A 13,036-nucleotide genomic window follows, 5' to 3' on the forward strand; every position below is an offset into this window, starting at 1 on the left:
GTTCCCTTCTGACAACCAGAAAGCTGACAAGTACATTTGCTTACAAGAGCACATGGTGTAACAGTAAAAAATGTAAACAAAGTATAAACAACCCCTAAGAACAAAAAATGGTATTACCACTTTCAGAACCTCCTTCCAGATTTCAACGCAAAGAACTGTGCAATAATTTCTACTCTCTGCAATTATTTTATTCTGCATCTTGAAAAGCTGTAGTTTATCTCGAGAAGCACCCCTCTCTGAGTGGAAAAAAATCAACAGATGTAATAGTTTTACTTCATGCGTTGAAGTGGGTTCAGTTGTTCTGGTCGTTCTTCTTTCTTCTGTGACCTAACCTATGTTTTCATCAGATGTTTTCTGATTTATATTTTTAATTACAGAGTATATTTTAAGCTTACCTAATCTCCTAATTTCTTAATTATAACCGAGTACTAGCATCTGCTTAATCCCAGAGAATGACTTTACGGCACGATACCTGGCTTTATTAATACGAGTGAGGAGGAGCACCCCGGGGTGCCGCTGGGATCACCACACCGCTTGTTTTGTGAGCAAGTTTTGGAGCGGGACGATGCTGCAAAACAGAACCCTCGCAGAGATAACAGTGCCCACGACGCTGGCAGCACGCGGTGAGTCAGTCAGCGCAGCATCCCGGAGCAGCCCCTTGGCCGTCCGATCACCATCCCGGAGCAGCCCTTTGACCGTCCGCTCACCGCTGCCTCAGCCCCGCCGGCTCGCAGTGGAGCCGACAGACGGCCGCTGTCTGCCCGCTGCCGGAGCCCTGCGGCTGCCGGCCGTGCGGATAAGGACGGCATCAGCTCATTCTGACCGACAGAGGAAGGGAAGAGCTCAGCATCCAGGAGGCGCGTTTCTCTAAGGAGAAGCAACCCGCGGACCTCTCCCGGACGCCCGCTCCCCGCCACCCACTGCAGCGCCGGGAGCAGCCCTTCCCATCCGACCGCACAGCTCCCAGCCCTGGGGTTCTGCAGGAGGGCAGGGAGCGGTGAGTCAGCGGGGCCAGCTGCACCCGAGCGCCGGGGCGGCTCTCCCACCGCGCTCCGCTCGGCGCTCACCTTGAGGCTGGCGCTGCTGGTCTGGGTCTCCGCCTCGATGCCGCAGCAGCGCGGCGCCCTGGGCTCCCTGCGGCGGGGGCCGGAGCAGGGCGGCGGCTGCCGGCTCTGGTAGGCGAGGACGGCGGGGATGGAGTCGGCCGCGTCGCTCTTGACGAAGAGGCCGTGCAGGGTGGCGGCACCCTGCGAGATGGTGGTGGTCTGGTGGGGGGAATTGGACTCGTCCGAGTCCCGGCAGTAAATCACGCCGCTCTGCGAGACGTGGATGCTGGGCGCGCAGCCCATCCCTCCCCCGCCCCGCTCCGCTCACTGCCGGCCGCGGCCCGCTCCCACCTGCCGCCCGCCGGGGCTGCGGGGCCGCCACCCTCCGCCGCGCTGCCCGTGGCACCACCCCCCGCCGCCGCCCAGCCTGCAGCTCTGCCCCGGCCGCTCCGCTCGTACGGCGCCCACCTCGCCCGCAACGCCTCCTGGCCGTCGCCGCGCCCGCCCGGCGGAGCGAGACCGCCGCACCCTCCCCTCTGGGGCCGCCCCACCGCTCTCAGCTCTCTCTCGGCCCCGTCCGGTCCTCTCGGCCCCGTTCTGTCAATTGCTTTGTTTGCTAAAGCTCTCTCCAAAGTGCTCCTGCAGAAAAACCCGACCGCGCTTACTTCTCTTAGCCATTGGTAAGTGAGCGTCAGTTATTCTGTGGGACTGCAGGTACGACTTTGGAGCCACACAGCATCTACTGCAGGTGTAGGAAGAAGGCCAGGACTGCTCAACAGCTATGAATGCTGCCTTTCAATCCGGGCTCAGAGCTGCTCCTGCATCTTCAGCTTGTACATGCAGTAAGTACCAGCCCCTGCATCCAGTCCTAGAGGGACCATCAGGCTGAGTCCAATAGGGATCTGCACACCTCCTTGGCTTTCTGTGGTGAAGTGTCACAGATGGTGAAAGCTAACTACGGTTCTTAAGTCTTTTCTACATTTTAGTTTAAACTCCTCTGCTTCCCATGGCACCTGTTAAATCCTTCAAGAACCAATACTGTCATCCAGTCTCTATGCTTACTGTCTAACACCAGGTTTACCCAACATCCAGTTACCAAACAGTATGTCTGTATACATCTTTCCATTCCCTGGAGCATCACTTGATGTTTGGTCACTCTTCCCCCCTCCAATTTTTAATAACCATTGTAAATACACTAGAAACATGAAGAATGATTGGTCTAAGTACTGTGATGCCAAACAACACGCTCTGAGCATTTCCTTTCACTTCCTGGTGCACCAAAAGCAGTCTTGTGCTGATCAGAGACCAGTTCACTCATTACTACAGGAGTGACGGCTTCACAGGCAAAATGCATCAGCATAAGGAGACTACTTGATGCTTGTGCCAGTCCATTCCACGGGTCACTGTGTCAATACAGACATTCAGTCATTCATCAAGAACCAGTCTGAGATTACCATCCTATAGGACAAATTATGGCTTTCCGAAGAGAGCCCGTCTGTCCTGGCCCTAGCAATCACATTTCTCTCAGTAGTCTTTTCCCCACTTGTTGCCTAAGTTCACAAAGTTATGGCTCATGTCCTGCACATACAGATGAACATGTCCTGTAAAATTCCATAGGCAGGATTGGTGGGCTGAGGCCAGAGGTCACAAAAACCCCACTCATTGCTACAGGTTTGTGGCAGAGTGGCTGGAAAGCTGCATGGAGGAAAAGGATCTTGGGGTTCTAGTGGAAGCATCTGAATTTCTTGCTGTGGGCCACACTAGAGATTTAGAAAAGAACCAGGATCGTTCCACATGAAATCCACGCATGCATTGTAAATGAAGTGTCCCAAAAAGACCCCAAACAGTTGTTGACTGTTTAGGTTGAGACTTAGTTAATAAAAAAAGAATGTGGGGATAAACTCTATTTTGACTTTGAAGATGTCACGTCACATCCTAGATTATGTTCTCAGCTATTTGCAGTCCATTTATTCAAACAGATCTGGTGTTATTTCACTAGTCAGGGAATACTTTGCTTTCCATAGCTTCCTGGTGCTCAGCATTCATATATTGTTCTTACTGAGCTGTTACAATTTTGCTATTTATTCTAGACGGCACTGCAGGCACCTGCCTGTTCTCATGTGGGCTTCCCTTGTTTGGGCACGATACCTGTCAGAGATTTAATGGTACGAATAGAGTTTAAGTCACATCTCTGGAAAATTTTGACTAAATGCAGCTGTTGAGTAGCTCTCCCTGTTCTGTTCTACTGATCATTTGCTAATGGGAAAGGATCGCCACCAAAGGAACAAAACTGCCTGTGCAGAGTGCTAGAATGCTTGGGAGAAGGGAACAATGCAAGATAGAAAACTGCACGGACAACCAAAAGGCAGCAGAAAGGAGAGCGGCTGCTTTGTCTGACAGCAGGAGGAACTTTGAGGAATGGAACATGTAAGTGATGACCAGTATGAGCAGAGAGTGAGGCGAAGTAAGTGGATGCAGAGGAATGGGATGACTGTCTGCAGCTAGAACAGGAGAATAAATGGCGTGTTAAAGATTCTCTTCTAATATCAGTGCTCTTGCTGCATCTTGCCTGTGAGAAGACAGACATAGATTTATTGATCAGGGCAGAGAGGGAACATGTAATGCGCATACATACATCCTTGTACCATGTCTTATGGCTTACTTATCCCGACTTATGGCCACTAACATGGAAGATTTTACTCTAAATAACATGTGCTCATTCAACCAGGGAACTACAGGAGGTAGGGCAGTGATGCAGATTCTGCCCACAGAATTGTGTATTTCATATGGCCTCAGCATTCAGCCAGAGCATCCAGCCACTGGAAGATAGGCATATGCACCCACTTCTCCACTATTAAAGATCCTGCACTGGCTTTAATTGCAAACATACAAGAAATTTTACACTGTACAGGAAACCAGTTTCTTACAGGACTAATTTCAGCACAGTGACTTTAAGTGTATGAGTGATTCTGGAAGACGTCAGCAGAACATCTGTGTAACCTTGTCTATTTTTCCAGTAAAAAGCAAGAGATACACACACTGTGGCATTTACACCTGCAATTCCCCTCCTCTGAACTTTGCATCCCTTCCAAATCCAGTCACAGGCTTCACTCTCAATATTAAGCCCCTGCTACAAATAGATTGGTAAGCTTATGTTGGTGCTATTGGAAGTAACATCTGCAAATCTGAGTTCATTGCAGTAAGAACATAGAACTTTGGAGGTCACATTTTACATAAAATCCGGTACTTTACAGCCAGAGTTTGAAGACAGTTACCTCTGTTCATGGTTCTTTTGCAGTGAAACCAGTTTAAGAAGGTACAAATAAGCTTGTATATCTAAAAAGAATTTACAAGGCTCTGAGGAGGCTCAACAGTTTCTCAGCCTTTTCATACTGGTCCAATGGATCTCAAAACTACACTAAAAACTAACATGCACACCCAAATGGGAGCAAAGTAAATACCTAAATATTAATTTAAATTAGTCAGACCACATGCTGTGTTTGTAACTCAAAACAGATACAAGGAAAAAATAATCACGGCAGCTAGAATGAAAGCCTTCTATGCATGCCTCTATTTTGTTGAAAAGAAAACAAAACAACAGCTGACCAAACCGAACCAAGAAAAAATGCAGCTCTGTAATAACAAATTATCAGATGCTTACCTCATGCTTTTACTCATCGACAACACAAGAAATGACATGGCTTGGAAAAAAAGGAAGATGTTAAATACAAGAGTGAGGGTTATTTCTGCTGCCTGAGGAAGAGCAGAATTTTATCTTTCAGCCCACAGCTATATGACAATTCTCACACCAGTGTAAACAAGAGTAACCTACTGAAGGCAAATAGTTTCCTCCAGTTCAGCTAGAAAGTAAAATCAAGTCCTGTATTTCTTCTCTCTGCTCAAAACTCCTCTATTTCATAACTTTGATAAGTAATGTTGTGGCTATTTATTTTTATTTTGTAATTTATTATGTGTTTTATGTGTTCGCATACTAAATTCTGTGTTTGTATACTAAATTCTATGAGTGCTAATGAATAAATATCACACTACAATAAGATGATTTGGGGCAGATACTGCTCAAACTGAATAGTTTTGCTGGGATGATCACATCATGAAACTTTTGAGCAAAAGTGGTCTTCTTTCACAGGCATATTTGACTGGCTTGAACAACAGCAGCTATCTCAGCTTTCACCATAAGTACACAGAATACTTTGCCCTATGGATATTTTGCAAGTGGAAAGACTGAGTCACAGAGAAGCCCAGTACCAAATCCTGCTCAACCAAGCAGGGTTGAAGAGGGACCCTAGAGCATTTGCCCTTCCACTAGCAGCCTGTGTTGGTGTAAGAAATGCTTGGCAGACTGCAGAAAGGCAGGGGCCCTCCTTTGCTCTTCACCTCCAGCTCTACCTGCAGGAGTGAGGCAGGGCTGCACTCCTGTGTCTGCAGCTGTTTCTCTCCCCTGGGGCAGGTAAACGTGCAGTCCTGAGCTTTTGCACATTGGTGCTGATGGGCAGAAGCCCAAGCCAGAGGCTGCCTCAGAGTACTCTGGGATGCAGAGATTCCCTCCAGGAGAGACACCTGCAGTTGTTTTCCCTAAAAAGGGCTAGCACAGCACTGATCAGATAGCACATTCTTGAGAGACACAGATACCCTTTGGCTCTGAAGAGGAAGAGTTAATGTACAGAAACACAGACACATGCTTTGGTCACTAGCACTGCCGTTATGTGCTAATGTTAATCCCCTCAATGAGCAGAACTCTTGGCAGGATGCTGGTCAGATGCCAGCAGTTAAAAGCAAAATGTGTAGGGCAACAACGATCACATCACATTTACAAAGCCTAAACGTCTCCTGCTCTCCATCAAGCTCTTTGGTTTGCTTCTGAGCAGGAGTGAACCACCTACTTCACAACACTCAGAGTCAAAAAGAGCAACCCACAGCACCAACAAAAATCCCCAAGCAACACTTCACCGGTCATTTCCTCTTCATCAGCTTGTTATTCGCTTGCTACAACTTCAGTAACAACTGTTCCCCATCGGTTTATTGTTGCATGGGAATATTTGCACAGCAAATACCGCTCGGGTGCTTAATGCATTTGGCTCTACGCACGGTGCACCGCTGAGCACAACTCCCGGCGACCTGAGCTGCGCTGGACGGGCCCAGGCTTCAGCAGCAGCAGGCAGACAGACCTCCACCTGGATCCGCTGCAACCAGGCTCCGGTCCCGGCCAGCTCTGACCTCCCAGCTCCCCAGGCGCAGAAGACCCACCTGGCCTCTGCCCGCCGGCCCCAACCAGCCCTTCCCTAGGGAGAGAGCCCCTTCTCACCTTTCTGCCAGGCTCGGCCGGCAGCTTCGATGCGTTCATCCTCCGAGGAACGGGCTGGAGCTGGAGCGGGAGCAGCGCGGCCGGCCAACCTTCACAGGTGAGCGGGGCGGGACCCACCGCCGGCACCACCCCGGGGCCGGGCTGCGGAGCCCCCGCCGCTCCCACGGGATGGAGGTGATGCCGGCTGCCCCGAGCCTCCAGCCCGTGCCGTTCTGTTCGTTTCCTGACCCGAATGGGAACGTTTAGAATGGGGAAAGTAAAATGAATCAGGAGCTGAGTTTGCTTCAGTTTGCTAGTAGTTATGTAGCCTTTGGAAAAAGGCAAACCCTTACAGCCCCTCGAGAGGGTAAACCCATCCATGGAGCAGACCGCTTGTGTCCAGAGATATCTAAGGTAAAATCCAGCCCCTCAATCAAAGAGAGGGAGAACAAACAACCTGGGGTTAAGAGAGGGTAGCGTTACCCTGACCTTGGGCAAATCACAGACGTCAGAGATGTGACCCAAGATATGCTGTATTTTCATCTTTGTGATAGTCTAGTTTGCAACAAGCGCCATGCTGGTAGAATGCATTGCCTTGGGAATGATACCTTTGGGCTTGACTGGACTTAACTTTCTCACGTTGTTGCTTTCTCCTTTAAGATTCAAAAGCAGTATGTTGCTGATTTCCATTTTGGAGTTTTGCTGATTCTTGGTACTTCATTGCTGTGGTTGATACTGTCATTGCTCCATAGTGAAACCCAGTGCCAGCAAGTGAGCTGCACAAGATGCTCAGCAAACAAAACAAAAAACAAAACAAAACAATCCCTACACCAAAAGAGTCAAAGTTTTGCATACAAGGCAGAGGAGAGCCCCTGAATGTCACAAAAATAAAGCAGCAGTGAAGATGACTGGGAGCTGTGGAACAAACAGTGGTTACGTCATGGTAACTGCTTATCCAAAGACCTACAAAACAAGCCATGTCACAAAATAAGTTAAGAGCACTAAACCTGTACATAAAATCAGTTCTTCAGAGAAGCAGCAGAAACATTATGGGTCAGCAAGTTGTGTCAGACTGAGGCCAGGGATGTGTAGAGCTGCTCTGCTTCCTCAGGAGAAGAAACACCGTCAACAAGCACAATTCTGCTGAAGCTCCCCAGCAATCCCAGAGAGAACATACACTGAAATGTACTCAACTGGAGGTCAGGTGGCCATACATACGCAAGAGCTGTTGTCTGGGAGTGCATGTCCCTTCTGTTTTCTCAGAGCAATCAAGAGTGTTGGACAGGTTTGGTATTAGCCATATTCTCAGACATCTGGGCCTGTAGCACAGGTCAGTCTCAAAGGAGGTATAAACTGGTGTAAATCAGCCTTTAACTGCAAACCCCAGAGTCAGCTTTGCCTAGTTATTTCAAAGGACGCTCACACTAGCAGTGCTGCAGCAAGAGTCGCAGCCTGCCTTGGTACCCTGGCTTCCTCAGGCGAACAGGTCAAGAACTAACCAAAGGATGCCTTTTGCTCTGGCCATTCTGTACAGCCAAGTTGCCTTTCCAGCTAAGACACAGGAAGATAAGAGAAGGGCAGGAATGTGCTCAGACCTTACCTAAGGAACACATCAGGATGAGGGCACAGCGCTTATCTGGACACAGGGTCTGGAAGTGCTCACAGAGGTGAAGGTTTAGACACAGCTGCAGAGATCTTTTGCAGCTTCCACTCAGATCTTCCCTGCATTTCTCCTTGCACTTTCCAGCTGACGTGGTTTTTCAGGGCTTGCCAGAGGAATGCTGAGAACAGCCAGTGTCAATTCCAGGCAAGCACTGAGAAGCTGACACTGGAAACACAGCAAAATTAGCCCTGTTCCTAACAACCATGCTTGGTATGTGGCAGGCAAATGGCACTTGGGGTGCACTCTCAATGGAGGATGCTATCCTCCATCAGCTGTTCTGTCAGCACAGGTTTTTGTGAACAAACAAAGAGCACAAGCACAGCTCCACTTGCCTTTTATTCACCTGTGACTTGAGTCTGGGCTGCTGGCACTAATGTCAGTGATACAGGAGACAAAAAGTAACTAAATCTTTGTTTCTGGAGGAGCAGCCCAAATGTAGTCCATTACTCTCCCTAATCTCCTTTTAGATCTAGAAGTAAAATAAAAAGTTAATTGTCTGCTTTTTCATTACATTTTCCACACGTATAGATTTTAGGATGCAGTATGGACTCTAATTCAGGCTCAGTATACTAATCCTACTGGACTTAAAGGGAATGTGGCTGTTTATATTTTAATAGGAATGGAATTAGGCCCTTCATTTGAACTTTACAGCCTTTTTATTTGCGTTTTTATTAATCCATTTCATCTCTCTTAATTTGCCTCTGCTGTGTTCTGAGAGCATTGTAAGTACACTCTAGTGTCCTGAGTAATAACTTTAAATTCTAGTATGCAAACACTGTGCCTCCTAGTGGGTAATGTACACAGACTTCAAGTCTCCATTGGGCTGCATTTTCATATTAATTTCTTTGGGACTTTCTTCTGTTACTATCAAGAAGGTAATCTTCAACATTTTTATCACTCTAGAAGTCCCTTGTTTCTTTCTGTTTCCCTCCTTCCTCCACACCAGCCAGTTATGTTCTTAACATTTTGCCCTCTTGATTTCCTTTGCATAAATCTGCCATTAAAATTAATCTCTTCCACAAACTAGTTTGTGAGGAGCCCATTTCTGAGAAGTTATTACACTTATGCCAATAGTAAGAAAGTAGTTATTTGACTGTTTCCTTGTATGCATTTTCTGTAGCACATCCTTTTTGCCTGAACAAAATTCCTGTGCCGTGATAGCAACAGAGCTCACGTTTCCTGAGCAAGCAAAATGCTCACTGCACTGGCTCTGAGGCTTTGGGCTCAAGCAGACTACAGAGCTCAGACTAAGTTTGTGCTTGACCATTTGTTTGGATTTAGCAAAGTACAAAAGATTCTTGGTCTTGCAGATTGACCCGTCCCTACTGAATAAGTCCTCCCTTACTTCCCTGACATCAGTTTCCTTCACTAATTTAATTCCTATCTCTTAGGTAGAAGTAGGATTTCTGTGTTCTTTAGCAAAAAACTATTTTTATTTTTGTTTGGTCAGCCTTGAAATTATTGCTAGATATCAATAGATAAGTCATTCAAAATCAGCTGTTTAAAATGAACAATATTTATGAACATCCATAATCTACGTGTAAGCTCCAATATTAATATAAAAAAACCACAGATTACAAGACTGTAAGCTAAACTAGAGCACAAAACACTGTTGCATCCTTGCTGTTTTGTTGTTGTTGTTGTTGTGTTGGTTTTGTTTTGTTTGATTTCTCTCTCATTTGGTGCTTGAACACAGACTTTGTATTAATCTCTCCTCAGGTTTTTAGGTAGTCACAAGGGCAAACAGAGACAAATCATTGAAGATTGTCATTGGAAGCTGTGGCAAATATCTAACAATACTCTGGCAGAACACAGCTGGGTGAATACAACACTGCCTGACAGAGATGTCATGTGATGCATACTCAAAAAACCATTGCTTTTGTCACTAGCTAAGAAAGAACCATTCTTCAGAGAAGCAAGCGTCATTCAATAATAGTAGTAATAATAATTAATAACAACAATAGCAACAAGAACAATAGCAATAAATTTGCATTCCCAAACAATTAACTGCCGCTCCATATAAAGGCGCAGATGAAGCTGAAGGAGCAGTGGGCTTTATGCAGCATTTTAGGTGCCTGGCTCTTGGTTTTACACTGCATTTCCAAGCTGTTCCCCTAATCCTGTTCCACCTGCACATATCATCTGCACTTATCTCTGTGAACTTCTTGAACAAAAAAAACAAGCAAACAACAACAACAAACAACAAAAAAAGCACTAAGCAGCTGAATTGCTCACAGTCCCATTCTTGACTCTGGCATGCAGAAACAAGAGAGCGGCATGAAGAGACTTCTGTTCTATTGAGAATGAGAGTTCTCAGTTCAAAGACTTTCCATCAGGCTTCAGATAGTTCTAATGGCCTTTTGGCTTTACTGGGACAATTAGTGTGAGGGAAAGGCTGCAGGATCCTGCATTAATCTTCTTGCTGTCTATAGACTTCAAAGAGTATCAGTTACTTGAGTTGCTTTTAATTCATCCTAATTAATTTTTTACAGTGTGATATTTGTGATATTTGTCAATGCCATAATATCTTAAGTCAGCTATACAGTTGATAAGCTGAAATGTACAGTAGTGTCTTTTATTGCCTTGGAGTGGCTCATTTGGTTGGTAGACAATCAATTTATTGTGTTCTCAACTGAAAGTGTGACTGGTATCTTGTACGTCCTTGCCAGGTAAATCAAAAGTAATGGAGTATAAAAGCACTCCAGCATAAGAAAATCTGTAAACTACAAGCCAGGAAGCTGTAATCATTACAAAAAGCAAACACTCATCAAGGGAATCAATTCTCTATAGACTTACAGCAAATTGGAAGAGAATACAATCATAGAATCATAGGATCATAGAATTGCTCAAGTTGGAAAAGACCTTAAAGATCATCGAGTACAACCACAACCTGACCATACTACCTTAACTCTAGCAGCCCTCCACTAAATCGTGTCCCTGATCACCACATCCCATGCTACACTGAGAAGAACTATAAGAGCAGAAATGCTTAGCTCAATGAGCCCCTATGGCAGAATTAAGTGATGCTCAGTCATTCACAGCCATTCATATACTCCAGTATGGAATGTACACCTCATGAGGTATATCAGGCAGTACATGAGAAACACTGCTCAAGTTGCTAGAGAAAACAGTTCAAGTAATGATTCTCTACTCTTTTTGCTGTCTGCCCCACAAACAAATATCACCTTTTGGCACTGAGATTTGCTGTTGAATATCAACTGACATATATTTTACTATCACATTATTTTAAGAGCATTCATTTTAGGCATCACAAGAAAATTCCTCTTCTATTCATTTTGGCAGATTCTAGGCTTATGAGAGATACCTGATTCCCTCGAAAGACGCAAACGTGGCTTTCAAGAGCCACAATACTTGGCAGAACTCTGCTCACAGAAACAGTCATGGCTGAACAAGAGCATGGTGGTGAAAATGAGGGATAAGAAGGACATGCACTGGCAGTGGAGGGTGGGATGTGTAGTGTGGGAAGAAAACAGGGGTGCTATCCAGACATATAGATATGAGATCAGGAAAGCCAAGGCAAAGATGGAACTGAACTTTGGCAAAGAATATGAAAAATAACAAGAAGGAACTCCACAGTACTTCAGTCAGAAAAGAAGGGCAAAAGAGAGTGTACACCCTCTGATGTATGGGAAGGAAGAAATGGCACAATAGATGTGGAGAATATGGAGGTACTGGAGAAATTATCTCAGAGAATCACAGAATTTCAGGGGTTGGAAGAGACCACAAGAGATGAGAGATGATTGAGTCCACCCCCCTAATAAAGCAGGTTCCCTACAATAGGTCACACTATAGCCAAATGAGTCTTGAATAGCAGAAGACTTCACAGCTTCTCTTGACACCTATTTCAGTGCTCCATCTCCCTTACCATGAAGAATTTCTTCTGCAAGTTTGAGTGGAACTTCCTATGCTCAGGTTTTAGTCTACTACTCCTTGTCCTGTCTCTGTGCACCACTGAGAAGAGCCTGGCCTCAGCCATTTCCCTCCCACCTGTCTTCAGATGTTTATAAACATTAATCAGATCTCCCCCAGTCTCCTTTTTTTCCAGGCTGAACAGATCCAGGTTACTCAGCCTTTCCCCATACAGGAGATGCTCCAGGCCCCTTATCCCTGTGGCCCTCCTCTGAGATCCCTGTTTTTGAACTGGGGAGCCAGAACTCAACACAGTATTCTAAATGTGGCCTGACAAGGGCAGAGTAGAGGGATAGGATTACCTTCCTCAACTTGCTGGCTACCCTCTTTTTAATGCACCCCAGGATACCAGTGGCCTTCTTGGCCAAGAGGGTACACCACTGGCCAACCTGTTTTCCACCACAACCCCAGGTCCTTCTCTGCAGAGCTCCTTTTAGGTCACCCCCTAACCTGTACTGATGCATGTGGTTATTCCTCCCCAGGTGCAAGACTTTACACTTGCTCTTGTTAAACCTCATCTGGTTACTCCCTGCCCAGCTCTCCAGTCTGTCCAGGTCTTATTGAATGGCAGCACAGCTTTCCAGTGAGATAGACACTCCTCCCAGCTTTGTAACAAAAGCAAACTTGCTGAGGGTGGACTCTATCCCTTCATCCGGGTTGTTAACAAAGAGGCTGGATAAGACTGGACCCAGCACCAGCTCTAGGAGAGCACTGCTAGTTACAGGCCTCCAACCATCTTGTGCCACTGATGACATCCCTCTGAGCACTACCAGTCATCCAGTTCTCAATCCACCTTGCTGTCCATTCATCTATCCTGCTTTAAGTTTCATAACGAGGATGTTGTGGGAGGCAGAGTCAAACACTTCTCTGAAGTCAAGGTACACAACATCCTCTGCTCTTCTTGCATCTACCCAGACAGTGATGACATCACAGAAGGCTATCAGGTTGGCCAAACTTGATTTCTTCTTGGTGAATCCATGCTGACTACTCCTGGTAACCTTCTTCTCTTCCAATTTCTTGGAAAGAATATCCAGAACAAGTTGTTCCATCACCTTTCCAAGGACAGAAGTGACACTAGCTGGCCTGTAATTTCCC

At 46.1% G+C, this 13,036-nt stretch overlaps 1 protein-coding gene across 3 annotated transcripts in view; it reads right to left on the reverse strand.

The window, feature by feature from the left end:
- PDE8B (phosphodiesterase 8B) overlaps positions 1 to 1,730 on the reverse strand; it is a 70,847-nt gene extending 69,117 nt beyond the window's left edge. For 2 of the 3 annotated variants that reach the window (XM_072358880.1, XM_072358879.1), the window contains exon 1: positions 1,068 to 1,455. In XM_072358880.1, coding sequence (XP_072214981.1) covers positions 1,068 to 1,349 — 282 coding nt within the window. In that variant the 5' untranslated portion in view covers positions 1,350 to 1,455. Of the gene's footprint in view, positions 1 to 1,067; positions 1,456 to 1,711 lie in introns of those variants that run through there. The other variant, XM_072358881.1, reaches the window with a different exon arrangement.
- Positions 1,731 to 13,036: the final 11,306 nt, after the last annotated feature.

Source organism: Excalfactoria chinensis, chromosome Z (assembly GCF_039878825.1).
Source record: "Excalfactoria chinensis isolate bCotChi1 chromosome Z, bCotChi1.hap2, whole genome shotgun sequence".
Taxonomy (NCBI): domain Eukaryota; kingdom Metazoa; phylum Chordata; class Aves; order Galliformes; family Phasianidae; genus Excalfactoria; species Excalfactoria chinensis.